The following is a 15,876-nucleotide window of genomic DNA, read 5'->3' as shown; positions in this document are numbered from 1 at the left end:
ATCAACCATTACACTTACTGGATTATTCATTTTTGACATTTAATAAAATTGCCATCTATAAAGACAACAATGCTCCGTAATTATCCTAAGAACTTAATTGGACCTAGAACAATTGCAAGGACTACACACACCTCATGTTATAATGGTGGAAGTATAAAAACATATGTTGAAGATCAGGTTAAGGCAGTTACCGAATGGTTTGGAAGCGATAGATTTCAAAATATTAAGAGAACGTACACACCTTTAGATGTGGTAAAACATCGGGGTAGCATAAATCCCTGTGAAGTAATTTATCCATCTGCGTTCCCATCAAGGAAGTTGTTTTCCCTAGTAGAAGAGCACTTTAAAGACAAAAAACCATTGCACACTTTGGGTGTTTTAGATCCTGTCCAAATGACCCAACTAAGTAGATGCGAAGATTTGAAAGTGGCATATGTATCTGGATGGGCCTGCTCCTCTACAATGGTTGGTTCAACCAATGATGTGTCACCAGATTTTGGAGATTATCCATATAATACTGTACCCAATCAAGTGGAGAGGATTATGAAAGCACAACAGATGCATGACCGTAAAGCTTACTTAGAGAAATTTATGACAGATCAAAAATCCTCATCAAATGCTGAATTTATTGATTATTTGAAACCAATTATTGCAGATGGTGATATGGGCCATGGCGGGCCAACAACAGTTATGAAGGTTGCAAAACTTTTTGCTGAGAAAGGTGCTGCTGCTGTCCATTTAGAAGATCAACTTGTTGGTGGTAAGAGATGTGGTCATCTAAGTGGTGCTGTTTTAGTTCCCACTGGTGCACATCTGAGTCGCTTAATCAGCACCAGATTTCAATGGGATATTATGGGCACTGAGAACTTAATACTAGCTCGTACTGATTCATGTAATGCAAAATTAATAAGCAGTGACATTGATCCTAGAGATCATAGTTTTATTCAAGGTATCCTCAATCCATCTAAAACTGATCGTTGGGCAGATAAGTTATTAGAACTAGAAAGAAAAGAGGTAGACAAATCCATCATTGCTGAAGCAGAGAAGGAATGGTATGACCAAAACAAATTATATACCTACGAAGAGATGATCCAAATAAGATTCACTGAGTCAGAGTATAAGGACTATCTAACAAGAAAGGACAAGTACCTACAAACTCAGGGGAAGAACTTCCTAAGTGTTCGTGAGATGAAAAATATAGCTACGGAAGTTAACTCCACTAAACGCTTGGAATTTTGTTGGATGGCACCCAGAACTAAGGAAGGCTATTATATGTTTAAAGGAGGTATGGAACCTGCTATCAGAAGATCACTAGTTTTTGCCCCATATTCTGATATGATTTGGTTGGAGACAAAAACCCCCGACCTTGAACAAGCTAAAAGCTTTTCGAAAGAGATTCATAATACTTATCCACATGTTAAATTTGTCTATAACTTGTCACCTAGCTTCAACTGGACTGCCCACGGATTCAACGGTGACAAATTGAAATCGTTTATATGGGACCTTGCCAAAGAAGGATTTGTCTTACAATTAGTTTCCTTAGCTGGTCTTCACACAAATGCTGCTTCATTCTGGGATCTTGCCAAGAATTTCCAAAAGGATGGAATGAAGGCCTACGTGGATAAAGTACAAAAGATCGAGAAACAGCTCGATTGTGACGTCTTAACACACCAGAAATGGTCAGGTGCAGAATATATGGACTCTTTGCTAAACGTTGTACAGAATGGATCTTCTTCTCAAACCATGAGTACTTCTGGTGAGAGTTTTACCGAGAACCAATTCTGAGCACCTGCTCAAAGTTCACATTAACATTTCAATTTATTGCTTAATGAAACAGAAATCATTACATTAGGGGTATCATTGTAATTTCATCATAAAAATAGAAATAGAAACGTTTATGTAATGAATGTATTACTAAAAAAAAACCTTACGCTTACCCTGTAACCTTCCAACAACTGAACAATCCTCTATTCTCAGTGGCAGCGCTTGAAAGATTCCAAATGACGTAATTTATCCTTACCCTCTAAAGTTGGTCCCCTTTGTTTTTGTTTGATCTGCGCATTTTCCCTATGAACATACGCATCGTCCAAAATACTCTATGAAGCGTACGCAGAACCAAGGTCTCTCAGAACAAATGAAAATACGTCACTTTTGGTGGTGAATTTCGCATTTGACGTTCGCACTGGCAAAAAACGGTGCGAACATTCGCTGTGATGTGATACTTGAAGGAACTAGGCAGTATCTAGTAGACTCCTTAACTCTATCAACAAGTGCTTCAACCACGTAGGTGGTTTTGAGACTTATCTTCTATCTGCTATTTGCTGTATTCGATACACGGTAATCGTTTCCTGAAAAGAAACCTTTACTATGGGTGCTGAGCCCTCTCTTTTCTCTGTGTGGCAGTATTAGTTTCTACTCTGCAATTATAACTTGAACAAATGACGATTGTTGTTTTTATTGGGGGAGGGATCGATACGTGCTTTACTGAGGATTTCTATTATTATCAACTCTACCCTAACCAAACAATACTTTTGGTAGCTATCTTTCCCCCCACAAAGTCTTGATTCTGTGCTTACAACAAAATAGAAAAGAACTTACTCTATGCACACACAAATCCAATTCCTTTCTTTTGGAGGCGTTGTGAAAATGCTATATAACAGATGGGTAGTTCTTCTTTAAGAGCATCCCACTTATCGCACATTTAGCCTTCCTTCTTGCTTCTGCTCCGTTAATATCCCTTGCACTTTTTTCTTTTCTGTTGATCCGCTTGATACTGAGCTGGCATTTTTAGAGTTCACACCCCACGCAAGCACTTCCCATTCGTTACGTTTGAGTACAGTGGTCATAATATTGTATACTCGCCATCAAACCAAGGCATTATTTTTGTTATCTAGGTAACCCCCCGTTCCCCTCGACTCACTCCACAATATTACTTCAGAATTAGTTAAACCCATAGTTCATTTAAAAATCTCGAGAGATTTACGCTATTATAAAAGGGAAGTTTTCAGTTTCTTGTTACACTTTCACAAACTGCTAATACTACTACTTTTGCAAAGTTAGGACACTATAGAGGAAATTAAAATTTATAAGAAGTTTTTTGACTCTTTCCTGTTCACTACCATGTCACTGGATGGTATAATCAACGGATATACTGTTCTGAATCTGAATCATTCAAGCGATCGTTTCAGTATATACAACGCCAAAGATCGCAACGGGAGCCCCTGCTTGTTGAAAGTGTGTCACGATGGCGGATCAAAGCAAACAGCTTATAAACAGGCCACCAGCGATGCCATGCTTGAATCGTTCATCTACAACAACAACGGCGAAGAAATACAATGCTATATCTTCCCTACAAGCACGCTCGACTATTTCACCTGTAACCAATCATCAAACCCAACTAAGTCACACCAGTCAAGACTGAAGACACTGAAGTCTGGAATACGATATGAGCTTTTGAAAACACCTACTCCGGATGGTGGTATGCAATTCGCTTGTCATTCCAGCGATGATTGTGACGACGACGATAATGATGACGATGATGACGATGAAGAAGAAGAAGAAGAAGAAGAAGAAGAAGAAGAAGAAGAAGAAGAGCTGGAGAATAGTGACTCCGATAGTGACGAGGATGAGGACTTGGAAGTAAACATAATTGTCCATGACGATATCGCTAAATGCCCCTTGGAACCAATCCTGAATTCAAAAAATCAGCCTAACGCGGAACTGGAATACATACATACCTCACAGGAGCATATACATTTTGTGAATAATCCCGTTTTACAGCGTGTGTGTCACAGACAACACAGACCAATTGTACGAACACCAGTACCAAAGTCCTGCCCTGCATACCACGATGGTGTCCAGGATAATATACAACAGAAGAAATTGTCGTGTCAAAAGGGGCAGTTTGAACTTCAAATGCTACAGAGCTCGATGCTTAAGAGAAGGTCTACCTCAAGTGCTGGACATTAAGGGTATAAAATGCATCTAGTTTTATCACGAACCTCATCTTGTTAATGCAATCATTAAATTCTTGAACTAAATGCAAGAAGTTATACTCTGCTTTTCTATTTGCTTCATTTTGGGATCTATCTATGAAATTCCCATGTTCCGTATACATTCTCCTTTGGAGGGAACTAAATTTATCGATGTTTTGCTTCTTATTGTTGACATTTTTTATTTTTGTTCCCTTTTTAAATTTACAAATGTTGATAGGAGCAGTTGATGCATCTATCATTGGCTTTCTTTCAGAGAAGCTTACATATATTTCACTTCTTACCAATGTTTGAATTATATACATATATTCTGTCATATATAGTTGTCGAATCAGTAATGGTAACTTTTTTCCTGCATTATCAATTCATGTCATTGATCAAGGAAGCCATGTTAGAGGAATAAATATAACTATATAATACAATAGAACAGAACAAAAATAACTGGCTGGTAGAATACAAGAATAAAAGGATACCATTCATCTATTTTATGCTACCAAATATGGTATAATGGAATAAGCTTTAAATCACATTTAGTGTATTGCTCTTGAGTCAATACGAATCTCATGATACACGAGCAAATTTCTCGATTGGCAGTCTAGTAATTAACTGATAAAAGAGTCACTACGATTTAGATGGACATCGTTGTAGCCAATTGAACCCCCACTACCACCCAGCAAACTGAATACAGTTGGTCAAACCTGTTTAAATAATATAATGCTATCTAGTAGACTAGTCACACGTGCATTCAGGCCAAACAACTTTAGATTTGCCTCTACTTTGACCTTTTTAGAGTCTACTGCTAATGGTGAGATATCTCCTGCCTCTTTGAGTGCCTTGAATGCTTCAAGCAAGTTAAAAAATCCAATTACGGCCGTAATTTTGGGCTCTGGTGCCCCATCAGCTGCTGAAACACTGAAGAATAATTACAAATGTGACGGACTATCTAATATATTGGTCTTGAATGATTCAAGATTTGACCACTATCTGCCTGAAAAAATTGCTCCCGCACTAGCTGAGTTGTTGAAATCTGATGATTACTCGCATTTTGTAACCGCTAGCTCCTCAGTTGGTAAGAATATTCTGGGAAGAATAGGTGCCGAATTGGACTCACAGCCGGTAAGTGATGTCCTAGAAATTAAAGATGAACAAACTTTTGTTAGACCAATTTATGCTGGTAACATCATTACTACTATTAAATCGTCGCAGAAAAAGCAACTTGTATCAATTAGACCATCTTCATTTGATGCTGTAGCATCTGGATCAACTTCAGGTGCTAACATTACAGAAAAGTCAGTTGATATCCCAGATAGCAACGCTATTGAATGGGAAAGTGAGAATATTTTGAAAAGTGGTAGACCAGAGCTCGGTTCCGCAAAAGTAATTGTCTCTGGTGGCCGTGCATTTAAAGACAAGGAAACCTTCGAGAAATTGCTTACACCACTGGCTGATACTTTGCATGCAGCTATTGGTGCAACCAGAGCTGCAGTAGACAACGGATTCTGTGATAACTCACTTCAAATTGGACAAACGGGTAAAGTTGTCGCTCCTGATTTATATATTGCAGCAGGCATTTCAGGTGCTATCCAACATCTGGCAGGTATCAAGGATTCAAAGGTCATTGTAGCCATCAACAATGATCCAGAGGCACCTATATTCAAAGTAGCTGATTATGCATTGGTTGAAGATGTGTACAAAGTTCTCCCTGAACTAACTGAAAAACTCAAATAAATTACTTGATTCAATACCTATCAAAAGCGTTATTTCGTCTTCGAATCATGAAGTTCAGGCCATCTACAAAGTTTTTCACTTTAAAACGCAATTTAAATATTCAAGACTGTATAAAATACCAATCTGATGATTTGGGGAACCATAAAAATATATAAGATTAATAAACCTCATCAAATCAGTTCATATAATTCCTATGAGTAGTCATAGTTGTAGTTAGCAACGACCATAGTCATCATAATACATTCTTGAATAATGCTGATAATCAAACAATTAACATAGCAGTTTAATATCTCGTGGGTAAAAGTTATTTAAGAGGTCGATCTCTCAGAGATTATACTTATGTAAACGATAATAATCGTTAGCTAAGCAAGCACCTTTTAAATGTTATAGAATTTGGCACTGTCATCGGTATTTCATAAAGCCACTAACTTTTGTGAGGTTATTTCAGAAAGAAGATATTTTAAGGATATTGACTGATGTCAAAACAGCAACGTTTGAAGCCAGCCGATGATTTTAGCTACGGATCTATAGATATAAACATCCAGCAGATGGATCCTAGAACAGGTAGGATGAGCTCACCGACACCACGGAAGTATAATAAGGATCTCTCTCCGAACAATGGAATTAGAGTAAGGAAAGTTGATCTCAATACAATTGATCAGAGGCCTAAATATCAGGAGCTGCTCCCGTACTATTTGCCATGTATGTCATGGATTCCACATTACTCTTGGGAGATATTCTTTGGAGATCTGGTAGCTGGGATATCGCTGGCGTCATTTCAAATACCTTTAGCATTGTCTTATGCAACATCCATAGCACATGTTGAACCATTATGTGGACTTTACTCTTTGGCTATTACACCCCTGATTTACGCAATATTTGGATCTGTTCCTCAAATGATAGTTGGCCCAGAAAGTGCTATATCGTTGGTTGTTGGGCAAGCAACCGAGAAGTTTAGCGCACATGATAGTGAAATTAGTACCGTAACCATAACCATGATGATAACTTTTATTAGTGGGGTAGTATTGTTCTTTTTGGGATCTGTTAGACTAGGATTTCTAGGAAATATTTTGAGTAAAGCACTGCTACGTGGATTCATTAGCTCTGTCGGTTTAGTCATGATAATAAATTCCCTAATTATAGAGCTAAAATTAAATCATAAATTAGCTGATGTTGCAGGTCATTACCACACACCAGTTGGGAAAATCATGTTTTTATTTCGGTATGCATCAGAATATTATCATAAGCCGACAGCAATTCTGAGTCTGATCTGTTTTCTGGTTTTAATCTCTACAAGAATAGCTAAGAAGAAGTTGATGAATAGATACCGCTTTTTAATATTTGTGCCGGAAATTTTGCTAGTTGTTTCTGTGACAATACTTTTATCATTAAAATATGATTTTAAGCACTCCTATGGCATTAGTACAATTGGAGAGTTCAATGCAGATGGATTTGGTTCTATAGGCAATCCATTATCAAATGAAAATAGGGCACTTTATTCATCCTTGTGGAACGAAGGGCTTGCAGTAGCAATGTTGGGGTTCTTTGAATCTACTACAGCATCAAAGTCATTGGGAAGTGACTACAACCTCACTTATTCTTCAAACAGAGAATTGATTGCTCTTGGATTTATGAATATTGTGGGTTCCCTTTTTGGCGCACTTCCATCATTTGGGGGATATGGTAGATCCAAGGTGAATGTTTTCTCAGGTGGGAAAACAGTAATGTCTGGAGCAATGGTTGGACTAATTACATTATTGACTGCAAAGTTACTTCTTCCAATGATTCATTATACACCAACATGTGTACTATCGGTGATCACCACTGTAATAGGTATTAGTCTTTTGGAGGAAGTTCCGTCGGATATTAAATTTCACATACATTGCAGTGGTTATAGTGAGCTCACAGTATTTACTTTAACTTTTATTGCTACGTTATCCCAGTCTGTTGAATTGGGTGTTACTGTTGGGTGTATTTACTCTCTCATTTTAATTGTCAAGCACTCCGCTCTATCAAGGATTCAAATTCTTGCTAAGTTGGAGGGATCTGACGAATTTGTGAATGTTGATGACTATATCAAAAATTATAATGGAAGGGATTTTGAAAACATCACATTAGAACAATTTGAACATTGTTATATAGTCAAAATTCCTGAGCCCTTAACATTTACCAATGGCGAAGATCTTCGTTCAAGACTAAGTCGCTTAGAGCGGTTTGGTTCTACTAATGTTCACCCTGGTTCAACATCAATTGTGTCTCAGGATGATATGGAATATATTATATTTGATTTAGAAGGTATGACATCAATGGATTCTGGCTCAGCACAAATTCTGCTAGAGATCATTAGGTCTTATGTACATCGCGACGTAAGAGTTTATCTGACTAGGGTCTCGCTAGACCGGGAAATCAGAATACGATTAAAATCTGCAGGTATACTTGATCTTGTGGAAACAGTCCAGGTTAACAATGCGGTTACCGCAAGATATCACATGAATGATATGATTGAGAAAACTCCATTCTTTACTTGTATAGAGGAGGCTTTATTGATAATTGAACGTAGAGCAATAGACGGGGACACAAATGGCAACGATCTAATGCACGTGAGAAGTGGTAGCGTAATTTCTAATACCTTATTTAACTCCAATTTAGTATGACGCTCCAAGTTTATATTTATTATTTTGCATATTCTTCATTTAATAGCTACAAATATTTATTAGATAAAGCAGTCATTTACTTACTCTTTTGATAAGATATTTATATATTCCTGAACCAAGTATGATAATTTAACACACTATTGTTTTACTGTCAAAAATTTATTTATAATTGAGCATTTAATATTTACTTCCAGTTTCTTAGTCCTCTGGTACTAATAAATACAATTGCAACTATAGATTAAAAGGAATTATTAAACAGCTGCTAATTCTTCTATTTCGTCAGGGTTAGATGGCAAGGATCCTAATTTTTCATTACTCATTCTGGTTATATGATAGCAATCTTCAATTCTTACGCCACCAATTTCAAAGAAGAGTTTTAATACTTCCAAGTTCACAACTTGTAGGCGTTCTGGTGAATTAAAAAGGTATTTCTTCAAGAGCATATGATTAAAGTAGCAACCTGGTTCATTGGTGACAACCATGCCCTCTTCAAGCTTACCACGAAACCTCAAATTTGTAAAATAGAGATCATCATTAAATTTGTCAGTATTTGTCCCACAATCATGAACGTCTAAACCTATCAGATGTCCAATTCCATGAGGATAAAAAGCAATAGTAGCCTTTCTATTAAATATTTCTAATTCAGAGAATTCATTCCTAAAAATTCCAATCCTTAGTAAATGTTTAATAAGGATTTTATGCGAAAGAAGATGCAATGCTTCCCAGTATACTCCTGGTTTCATTTTTTCTGCTACTGATTTTTGCATATCCAAAACGGCATCATAGATAAGTCTATGATTATGGGTAAATTTCCCACCTAGGGGTAGACTTCTTGTAATATCAGATGCATATTGTTGGAACTCAACTCCTGCATCAACCAATAAAGAGACTTGGTTCTTTATCAAATCCCGATTTTTAACATAGTGTAAAATACCCCCATTGGCACCAGCAGCACACACTGGATCATATGCCAGGATTCTTGCACCTTGGCGTTTGGCTTCGTAAACAAACTCGGCTTGGACGTCCAGCTCGGCCTTCAAGTGAGATAGTCGTGATATAATTGCTCTATGACATCTCTCAGAGATATTTACAGCTTCCTTAATCTGACGTATTTCATACCAATTTTTGTGCATCCTCGACTTCTTCAAGCTGTAGAATAGATCCTTGTCTGATGAGCGGACAACGGACTTTGCATAATCACTATCAAAATTGTCCGTGTCTGTAGTGAATAGAGAGTGTTCAGAGAATTGTTCTTTCAAAACTTCATCCAATGATGAAAGGTGGTAAACCTCATCGCATTCGTACTTCTCTTTGGCCTCCTTCAAGGATAGCGGCATGCCACTCCACAGAATATCATCTTGGTTCACATTTGGCAGAAATAGAATGACCTTATCATTCCAGAAATCATGGATAATCGCACAGCCAGGAAGCTCAACACCACTCAAGTAATAGAAATACCTCTCCTGTCTAAACTTCCTCACTGTGTCGCAGTACTTATTACTTTCAGCCTTGTTCCCGAATAGCAACAGTCCAGTACGCTTCCCACTCCCACCAAGGTTTTTCCTTTCAAGAAACAGTTCCTTGACTTTAGTGGCATGTAGTCGGCTTGGGTAAAGTATCTTGCTAGTCACATTACCATCACTTAATTGCCTGTTATACCGACACCTTCTCCATAGCACTGAAAGCAGAATCAACACTGCTAGAAAAAGAGCAGCTTTAGACATTTTTGTTCGAAAAGGCAAGCTATAATCAATAAGTTGCGTACTCAGAATAGCTGTACATAAACTACCTCTCCAAAATCTCTATTGCAATACAGCGTGCAGATCCTGGATGAACCGTAACGATAATGTCAGGGCTATTCCCTTTTTATCAACAGTGAATCAAAAAGCTTTGAACTTTGACTTGGAGAAAGTTTGTTCCGTGAGCCTTTCACACTTAAACGTTTATTGTTGCTTGGTTTGCGGCAAGTACTTACAAGGAAGAGAACCGAACTCACCAGCGTTTTCTCATTCAGTCAATGAGAACCATCACATATTTGTACGGTTTCAAACACAACGGTTCTATATATTGCCGGAGGGTAAGATAATCAAGCCTGTTGATTATAATGAGGTATTGAAAACAATACGTGACAACATCTCACCTACATATGAACCAGAGGCAGTAAGGCTGTTTCCTGTGAATTGCACAGATGTATCATCGCATACCTATTACAATGGATTTATTCCGTTATATGATTCTTCCCACAGAGACTTTGCAAATGTGGTGATTGTAATGCTAAGCCACATCCCGCCCATCAGAGATACATTTCTAGTTGGGATGGACACAGATAAGTTTGATCCACTTGTCAAGCTATTTGGATTGATTCTGCGAAAGCACTGGTCAAAGAATCTTTTAAGAGCTCATGTACTGACCGATGAGCTGCTGAGCTATATATCAATTAATTACCCAAAGTTATTAGAGAATAAGGATCCCAGGGTTTTTCTATTGAGTTTGCTGAATGCTCTCATCAGCAAATGTCCACAATTGAAGCAATCCTTTGACTGCATCAAAGGTAGGATTGACAGTCAGGACATTGATGATGATGGTAAGATAACCAAGAGAAGGCTACTGCCCTTTACATGCTTGACACTGGACCTTCCTGGAGATTCGGTCTTTAAAAGTTCATCAGTCGATGAAGCCATATTGCAGACTAATATAGAAGACTTAATGAAAAAATACGATGGTGAACAAGAAACCTTGGTTGGTAATACTATAAAAAGATATAGAATTGCAGAACTGCCTGATTATTTGATTTTGCATTATCATAGATTTGATCCCAATTCCAAGCAACCTGTTAAGAATAGGAAAAGAGCAATTGTAACGTTTCCAACTAGTATTAAAATATTAGATGTCGATTTTGTCTTAATTGAAAATGTAGTTCATAAGCAAGAAACGAAGAACTCTCCACTAAAAAAGATCATTACAGATGATTATTCAAGCAAATGGGGAATACAATTGAATAACAAATCAACTGGAAGATGGATGGAGTTTTATGGTAACCACATAAAACAGAAGGATGAAGAGTTTTTATTCTTGGATGAAACTTATATTCAGCTGTGGAAGAAACAAAATTGATTGCCTTTCCTTTTATAACAATGTCTGCCATCTATCGCTACTCATTTAACGGCCATTTAACGAATTATTATGCATCATTATCTATTCAAGTCATATAGATATTAACTCAGCTTATTTAATAGCTATAGAATTTACACCAGCGGTAAGAACTGAGACAGTGTTTTCTTCTAGTGTATTCTCAGCTGTTTTAGCTAGGTGCTTCTTAGGATCCTGTTTACCAACATAACGAGTTTTTAGCTCCTCTTCAGATAATTCCTTTTCTTCCTCTATTCTCTTTGAATATTGTTGAGCTACTGCAACCATTCTCTTTGTGGCTTCCAGGTTTTCAGTTTCCTTTTCCTGATAATCCTGCATTTTCAGGCCAGATTGCCATTGCTCCTTATGTAGATTTAATAGCATCTTAGTTTCAGCTGGGGTTTTATGATAATCAATATTCAAAGAGTAGTAATGTCTGTTAAGACCGTGGATTAAGGCCTGTATATTAGCCTTGTTCATTAAACCTGAGTTTGACGTAGTTTGTCTAGGTTCCTGGTTGTTGATAAGTGCGCCAGTATCTATCAGTCTGAAAGCATCGATAACAACCTTACCTTTCACAGATTGGATAGGATCAACAACAACCGCTACAGCTCTGTTATTTAGTTGTTCAAAAGACTTTTGTGTATTAACATCAACAGATGACAGCCAACACCCAAACCCAGGATGGGAATGATACCAACCAACAACCATCTGATCTCTACCAGTCTGCTTCAACATATCCATCATTCTAGCTTGAAAGACATCGTCAACAGCTTCAACAGATACGCCAGTACCCGACTGAGGCATCGCAAAGACATCAACAACATTAACTGTATACTCATCAACAAACTCACCAAGCATTAATCCCATAACTTCCATTGGTACACCTGCTCTACCATGTTTCAACATTTTCAGAAGGGCAATGGACGAAATATAGACCGTCTCCTTGGTATCATCTTTGTTGGCATCAGCAGCACCAACTTTGGTGTTCATCATTAACCTCTGTAATCTCTCCATCTTTTATATTAATTTCCTACTTAGTAACTTCAAACCTACTCTCTAAACAACTATGCCCTTAAATTCGAACTCGGATTACCAAATATTAAAGACGTACGGGGTCAATAAAATGTGCTCTGAAATATAAATATAGTAATACAATTGATTAGATTGCTTGTCTGCTCAATGTGAAGAAGTTTCGAGTATTTATGTTACTCAATGAGACTTATATCGAGCCTTTTCTTCAAGGTTGAATTTGATGTTCCATGTGGTGTGCATCTCCCAGTTAAGCTGACTTTTGCCACTTTTAGCTATATGTAGTTATATACGGTTCCCACTGATACATGGTAAAAGGTCACTGTCACATAAGTAAAGAGTAGTACTAACTGGCATTCTATTTATTAAAATCCTCTAATATGCAAGTGTATTTAATTTCCTATCATCTCAATTTGTTTATCACGGGCGATCTGTGTTGGGTAGCTAGGCATAGAAAATCTATTACATGCCACATAAGCAGCGATACGGAATTCTTTGAAAGTAAAAGTTTGGCAATTACATTGTCTCAAGAGACAAATCCAACTCTATCAGCTGACTGTAAACCTCTCTTGGCATTTTATATTGAATCATACCTGCATAAATCATGCAATTTTTTCCCACACTCTTCAACGCTGCAATCTGCTGCTTCTTGGAGATTGATGAGAAACTGCTTGCACGGAGAGAGTTTATTAATTCCGATGTACTTGTCATTGTCATCAGTAATACATTCGGTATGCAATTCATGATATATCCGCTAAGCGTAGTAAACTCTTGCGCTTTTCTTCTTATAGATGACCCTCCAGTAAAAGGAAGCATATCTAATTCTTCAATTTGCGATAATGTGTATTCCCACTGCTTTGATTGGTATGTATTTTTGATTTCAGCAATTTTGAGCAATAGTACACAAGTCTCTTTGTTCTTAGTAACAACTTGTTTTGAAATTTCTGGATTGCTCAAATATATATTCACCAAATTCTTTGCAAGGGCCACCGGATCTTTGTTGTTCTTCGAAAGATCAGAATATAAATCGAGCATGCCCTTCTTGAAATTTGTATTACTTAATATCCCACTCAATAAGCCATTCACAATTGCTATCACAATATTGTACTCTTCTGCGAGTTGATATAAAAGCAAGCTATCATAAATTCTACCGTTGTTGTTCGCTTGTCTTGCAGTTTGTTCAGAGATGGTATGTAAGTATTCTTTTATATCATCCAATTTTATTAATTGTCTTCTTGCTTCGATTACACCTGGTACACGAGTACCGTCCTTGTTCACTTCACCGAGTAATTTAGTAAACTCATTTGTTTCCAGAATAAGTTGACGTAAAGCCTCGTGGCATAGGTCAATAACTTCAGGGTCTTCACAGATGGCGATCAAAAATAGATATTCAGAAGCAATCCTTGGGTCAGAATACTTGAAAGATTTTGTGTAATTACCCAACAATTTTGCAAAATCAATATAGTCTTGATCATTATCAGTTGTCCTCAATCCATGGAAATCCGCATGCTTGTTAGCTTTGATATGCAATAGATGTTTGTCAGCAAAGCCAATAGCTAGATGTATAGCGTCAAGCTCATTTACTTTATAAGCTTCTTCAAGTGCACGCTCAAATAGTCCGGAATACAATAGTACTTGGAAGTAATTATTGGGGAAACGCTTCTCGCCAAACGTGGTAACTGTGGCTTGAAGGTCGTTTAGACTATATTTTTCATATATTGGATCAGTGTTAGAGCAGTTTTCTTTGACTAAGGTTAAGTTCAACCAAAGCCAGTCTTCGACACTTAATGTTACAGCTGGAATTGTCTTATTAGTCAAGTCACATCTACCAATGATTTTATAAACAGCCAGTCTGAAGGGATCACCATCAATTGAGGTTTTAATGTACTGGTTGTATTCAGTATGTAGATCTGATGATAAATCTGGGGGAAGTTCATTATCAGGTGAGGAGGCATATGCTTTAAAATATTTGACGAAGGAGTTTTCAATCTTATTAAAACTTGAAGCGTTGCTGATTGCTACTTCTAATGCGTCATCTATCAGTCCAGCTCTTAATAAGTAAAAAATGACTGCCCAAATTGGCTTTCCATTCACAATTGATAGATTTGGAATTTTCCATGAACCATTAGTGAATCTTAATTTACTTTCAATGAAAGACTTGATTTTGTTTATATTGGTTGGGAACCCTTCATTTATCCGATTTTGATATAGCTCATCAACGTAGTTGAGAAACTGTTTTTCTAAAATCTTCCTAGAGGATTTTGCAGTACCCAATGTTGTATCGAATTCATTCAAAAATTCCCAAGCCTCCAAGATATACTTCGTTCTGAAATCATTTCTACCTTTTAATAGTTCAATAAATTCTTCAGTAAGTTTGCAGCTATTTTTAGTAATCCTGCAATTATTGTACCAAAAAATTATTCTTGCATAATGCTCAAACTTCTCTCTTATCAGGTAGTTGGTATTAACGTCTAATTTGGAGTTACCGCTATCAAGCATGCTACCTTCTGTCTTTCCCCACATTAAGCTTTCATTGGATAAGTTAGCCACATCTTTATTTTCCTCTAAATCATCTCTATTTACTGAAATACCAAACCTTTTTTTAACACTGTCAGCATAATTCTCCCACTGTATATTTATATTCGAGTTTACAAATTTGTTGAAATCTGAGGATGCTACAGTAAGCAGCGTCTCTATAGAAGATAAAATGCTTTCATTTTTCTGGTTTTGTAAGTATAGGTCTAATTCGCTTCCGTGTGATTTTGGGATAAATTGTTCGACAACCTGTTTTGGCTTAAGATCTTTCAGTGATGAATCCATTTCTTGCAATGGTAATCCACTGGCAGCCAGCAGATAGTGCGCTTTTGAGTGGTCACCTGAGTAGTCTTTATTCTTTCTTAAATCATTGGCTCTTCTTCTAATCTCGTTGATACTCAATTGAATGGAACCTAATTCGGAAGTACTGCTAGGCAAACCCCTTGCATCATCAACAAGTTTACTAATGGCATTGTTATGTGATTGGCGCGCTGGATTCTGAGGGAATGTGCCGTTATTCATATCTATTTTCTAAGTTCTTTTGTATGATACCAACCCTGGTGAACAGTTCCTTCAGCAGTAACTTCTAGTAATATACTGATAGAAGATAATGTAAAATTAATCCTAGTGGAATTCCTTGGTTATAACTCAGCTTAATATTTAATAAAGCGGACAACTTACGAGATCAATGCTTTACAATTTGACAAGCTCTTCTAATTCAAATTCTGTTTTCATCACGTTTAGTTTTTCAATTGATTCAGCACATACATTAGATATATCGTGTGGTATGATATTTTCGAAGTTGA

The 15,876-nt window shown here is 37.1% G+C and overlaps 8 protein-coding genes across 8 annotated transcripts; 5 read left to right on the top strand and 3 right to left on the bottom strand.

Moving 5' to 3' along the window:
- Nucleotides 1-69: 69 nt before the first annotated feature.
- Nucleotides 70-1,785, top strand: ICL2 (methylisocitrate lyase ICL2; the record flags this gene model as incomplete). The annotated part of the gene is made up of 1 exon (XM_449179.1): nt 70-1,785. One exon carries the CDS (start codon nt 70-72, stop codon nt 1,783-1,785), a length of 1,716 nt encoding a protein of 571 aa, XP_449179.1.
- A 1,335-nt stretch (nt 1,786-3,120) lies between these two features.
- On the top strand, nt 3,121-3,969 carry HAL1 (Hal1p; the record flags this gene model as incomplete). Its single annotated transcript, XM_449178.1, has 1 exon — nt 3,121-3,969. The coding sequence occupies one exon, from the start codon at nt 3,121-3,123 to the stop codon at nt 3,967-3,969; it is 849 nt and encodes a 282-aa protein (XP_449178.1).
- Nucleotides 3,970-4,706: 737 nt separating this feature from the next.
- On the top strand, nt 4,707-5,720 carry AIM45 (Aim45p; the record flags this gene model as incomplete). The annotated part of the gene is made up of 1 exon (XM_449177.1): nt 4,707-5,720. One exon carries the CDS (start codon nt 4,707-4,709, stop codon nt 5,718-5,720), a length of 1,014 nt encoding a protein of 337 aa, XP_449177.1.
- Nucleotides 5,721-6,196: 476 nt separating this feature from the next.
- GVI51_L09163 (uncharacterized protein) lies at nt 6,197-8,374 on the top strand (the record flags this gene model as incomplete). Its single annotated transcript, XM_449176.1, has 1 exon — nt 6,197-8,374. One exon carries the CDS (start codon nt 6,197-6,199, stop codon nt 8,372-8,374), a length of 2,178 nt encoding a protein of 725 aa, XP_449176.1.
- Nucleotides 8,375-8,625: 251 nt separating this feature from the next.
- GVI51_L09141 (aminopeptidase P family protein) lies at nt 8,626-10,098 on the bottom strand (the record flags this gene model as incomplete). Its single annotated transcript, XM_449175.1, has 1 exon — nt 8,626-10,098. One exon carries the CDS (start codon nt 10,096-10,098, stop codon nt 8,626-8,628), a length of 1,473 nt encoding a protein of 490 aa, XP_449175.1.
- A 106-nt stretch (nt 10,099-10,204) lies between these two features.
- Nucleotides 10,205-11,488, top strand: SAD1 (mRNA splicing protein SAD1; the record flags this gene model as incomplete). The annotated part of the gene is made up of 1 exon (XM_449174.1): nt 10,205-11,488. One exon carries the CDS (start codon nt 10,205-10,207, stop codon nt 11,486-11,488), a length of 1,284 nt encoding a protein of 427 aa, XP_449174.1.
- Nucleotides 11,489-11,599: 111 nt separating this feature from the next.
- On the bottom strand, nt 11,600-12,520 carry RPN11 (proteasome regulatory particle lid subunit RPN11; the record flags this gene model as incomplete). The annotated part of the gene is made up of 1 exon (XM_449173.1): nt 11,600-12,520. The coding sequence occupies one exon, from the start codon at nt 12,518-12,520 to the stop codon at nt 11,600-11,602; it is 921 nt and encodes a 306-aa protein (XP_449173.1).
- Nucleotides 12,521-13,051: 531 nt separating this feature from the next.
- Nucleotides 13,052-15,592, bottom strand: GVI51_L09075 (uncharacterized protein; the record flags this gene model as incomplete). Its single annotated transcript, XM_449172.1, has 1 exon — nt 13,052-15,592. The coding sequence occupies one exon, from the start codon at nt 15,590-15,592 to the stop codon at nt 13,052-13,054; it is 2,541 nt and encodes an 846-aa protein (XP_449172.1).
- Nucleotides 15,593-15,876: the final 284 nt, after the last annotated feature.

Source organism: Nakaseomyces glabratus, chromosome L (genome assembly GCF_010111755.1).
Source record: "Nakaseomyces glabratus chromosome L, complete sequence".
NCBI lineage: Eukaryota > Fungi > Ascomycota > Saccharomycetes > Saccharomycetales > Saccharomycetaceae > Nakaseomyces > Nakaseomyces glabratus.
Note: the sequence above shows the minus strand (reverse complement) of the source record. Positions and strands in the feature narration are given on the sequence as shown.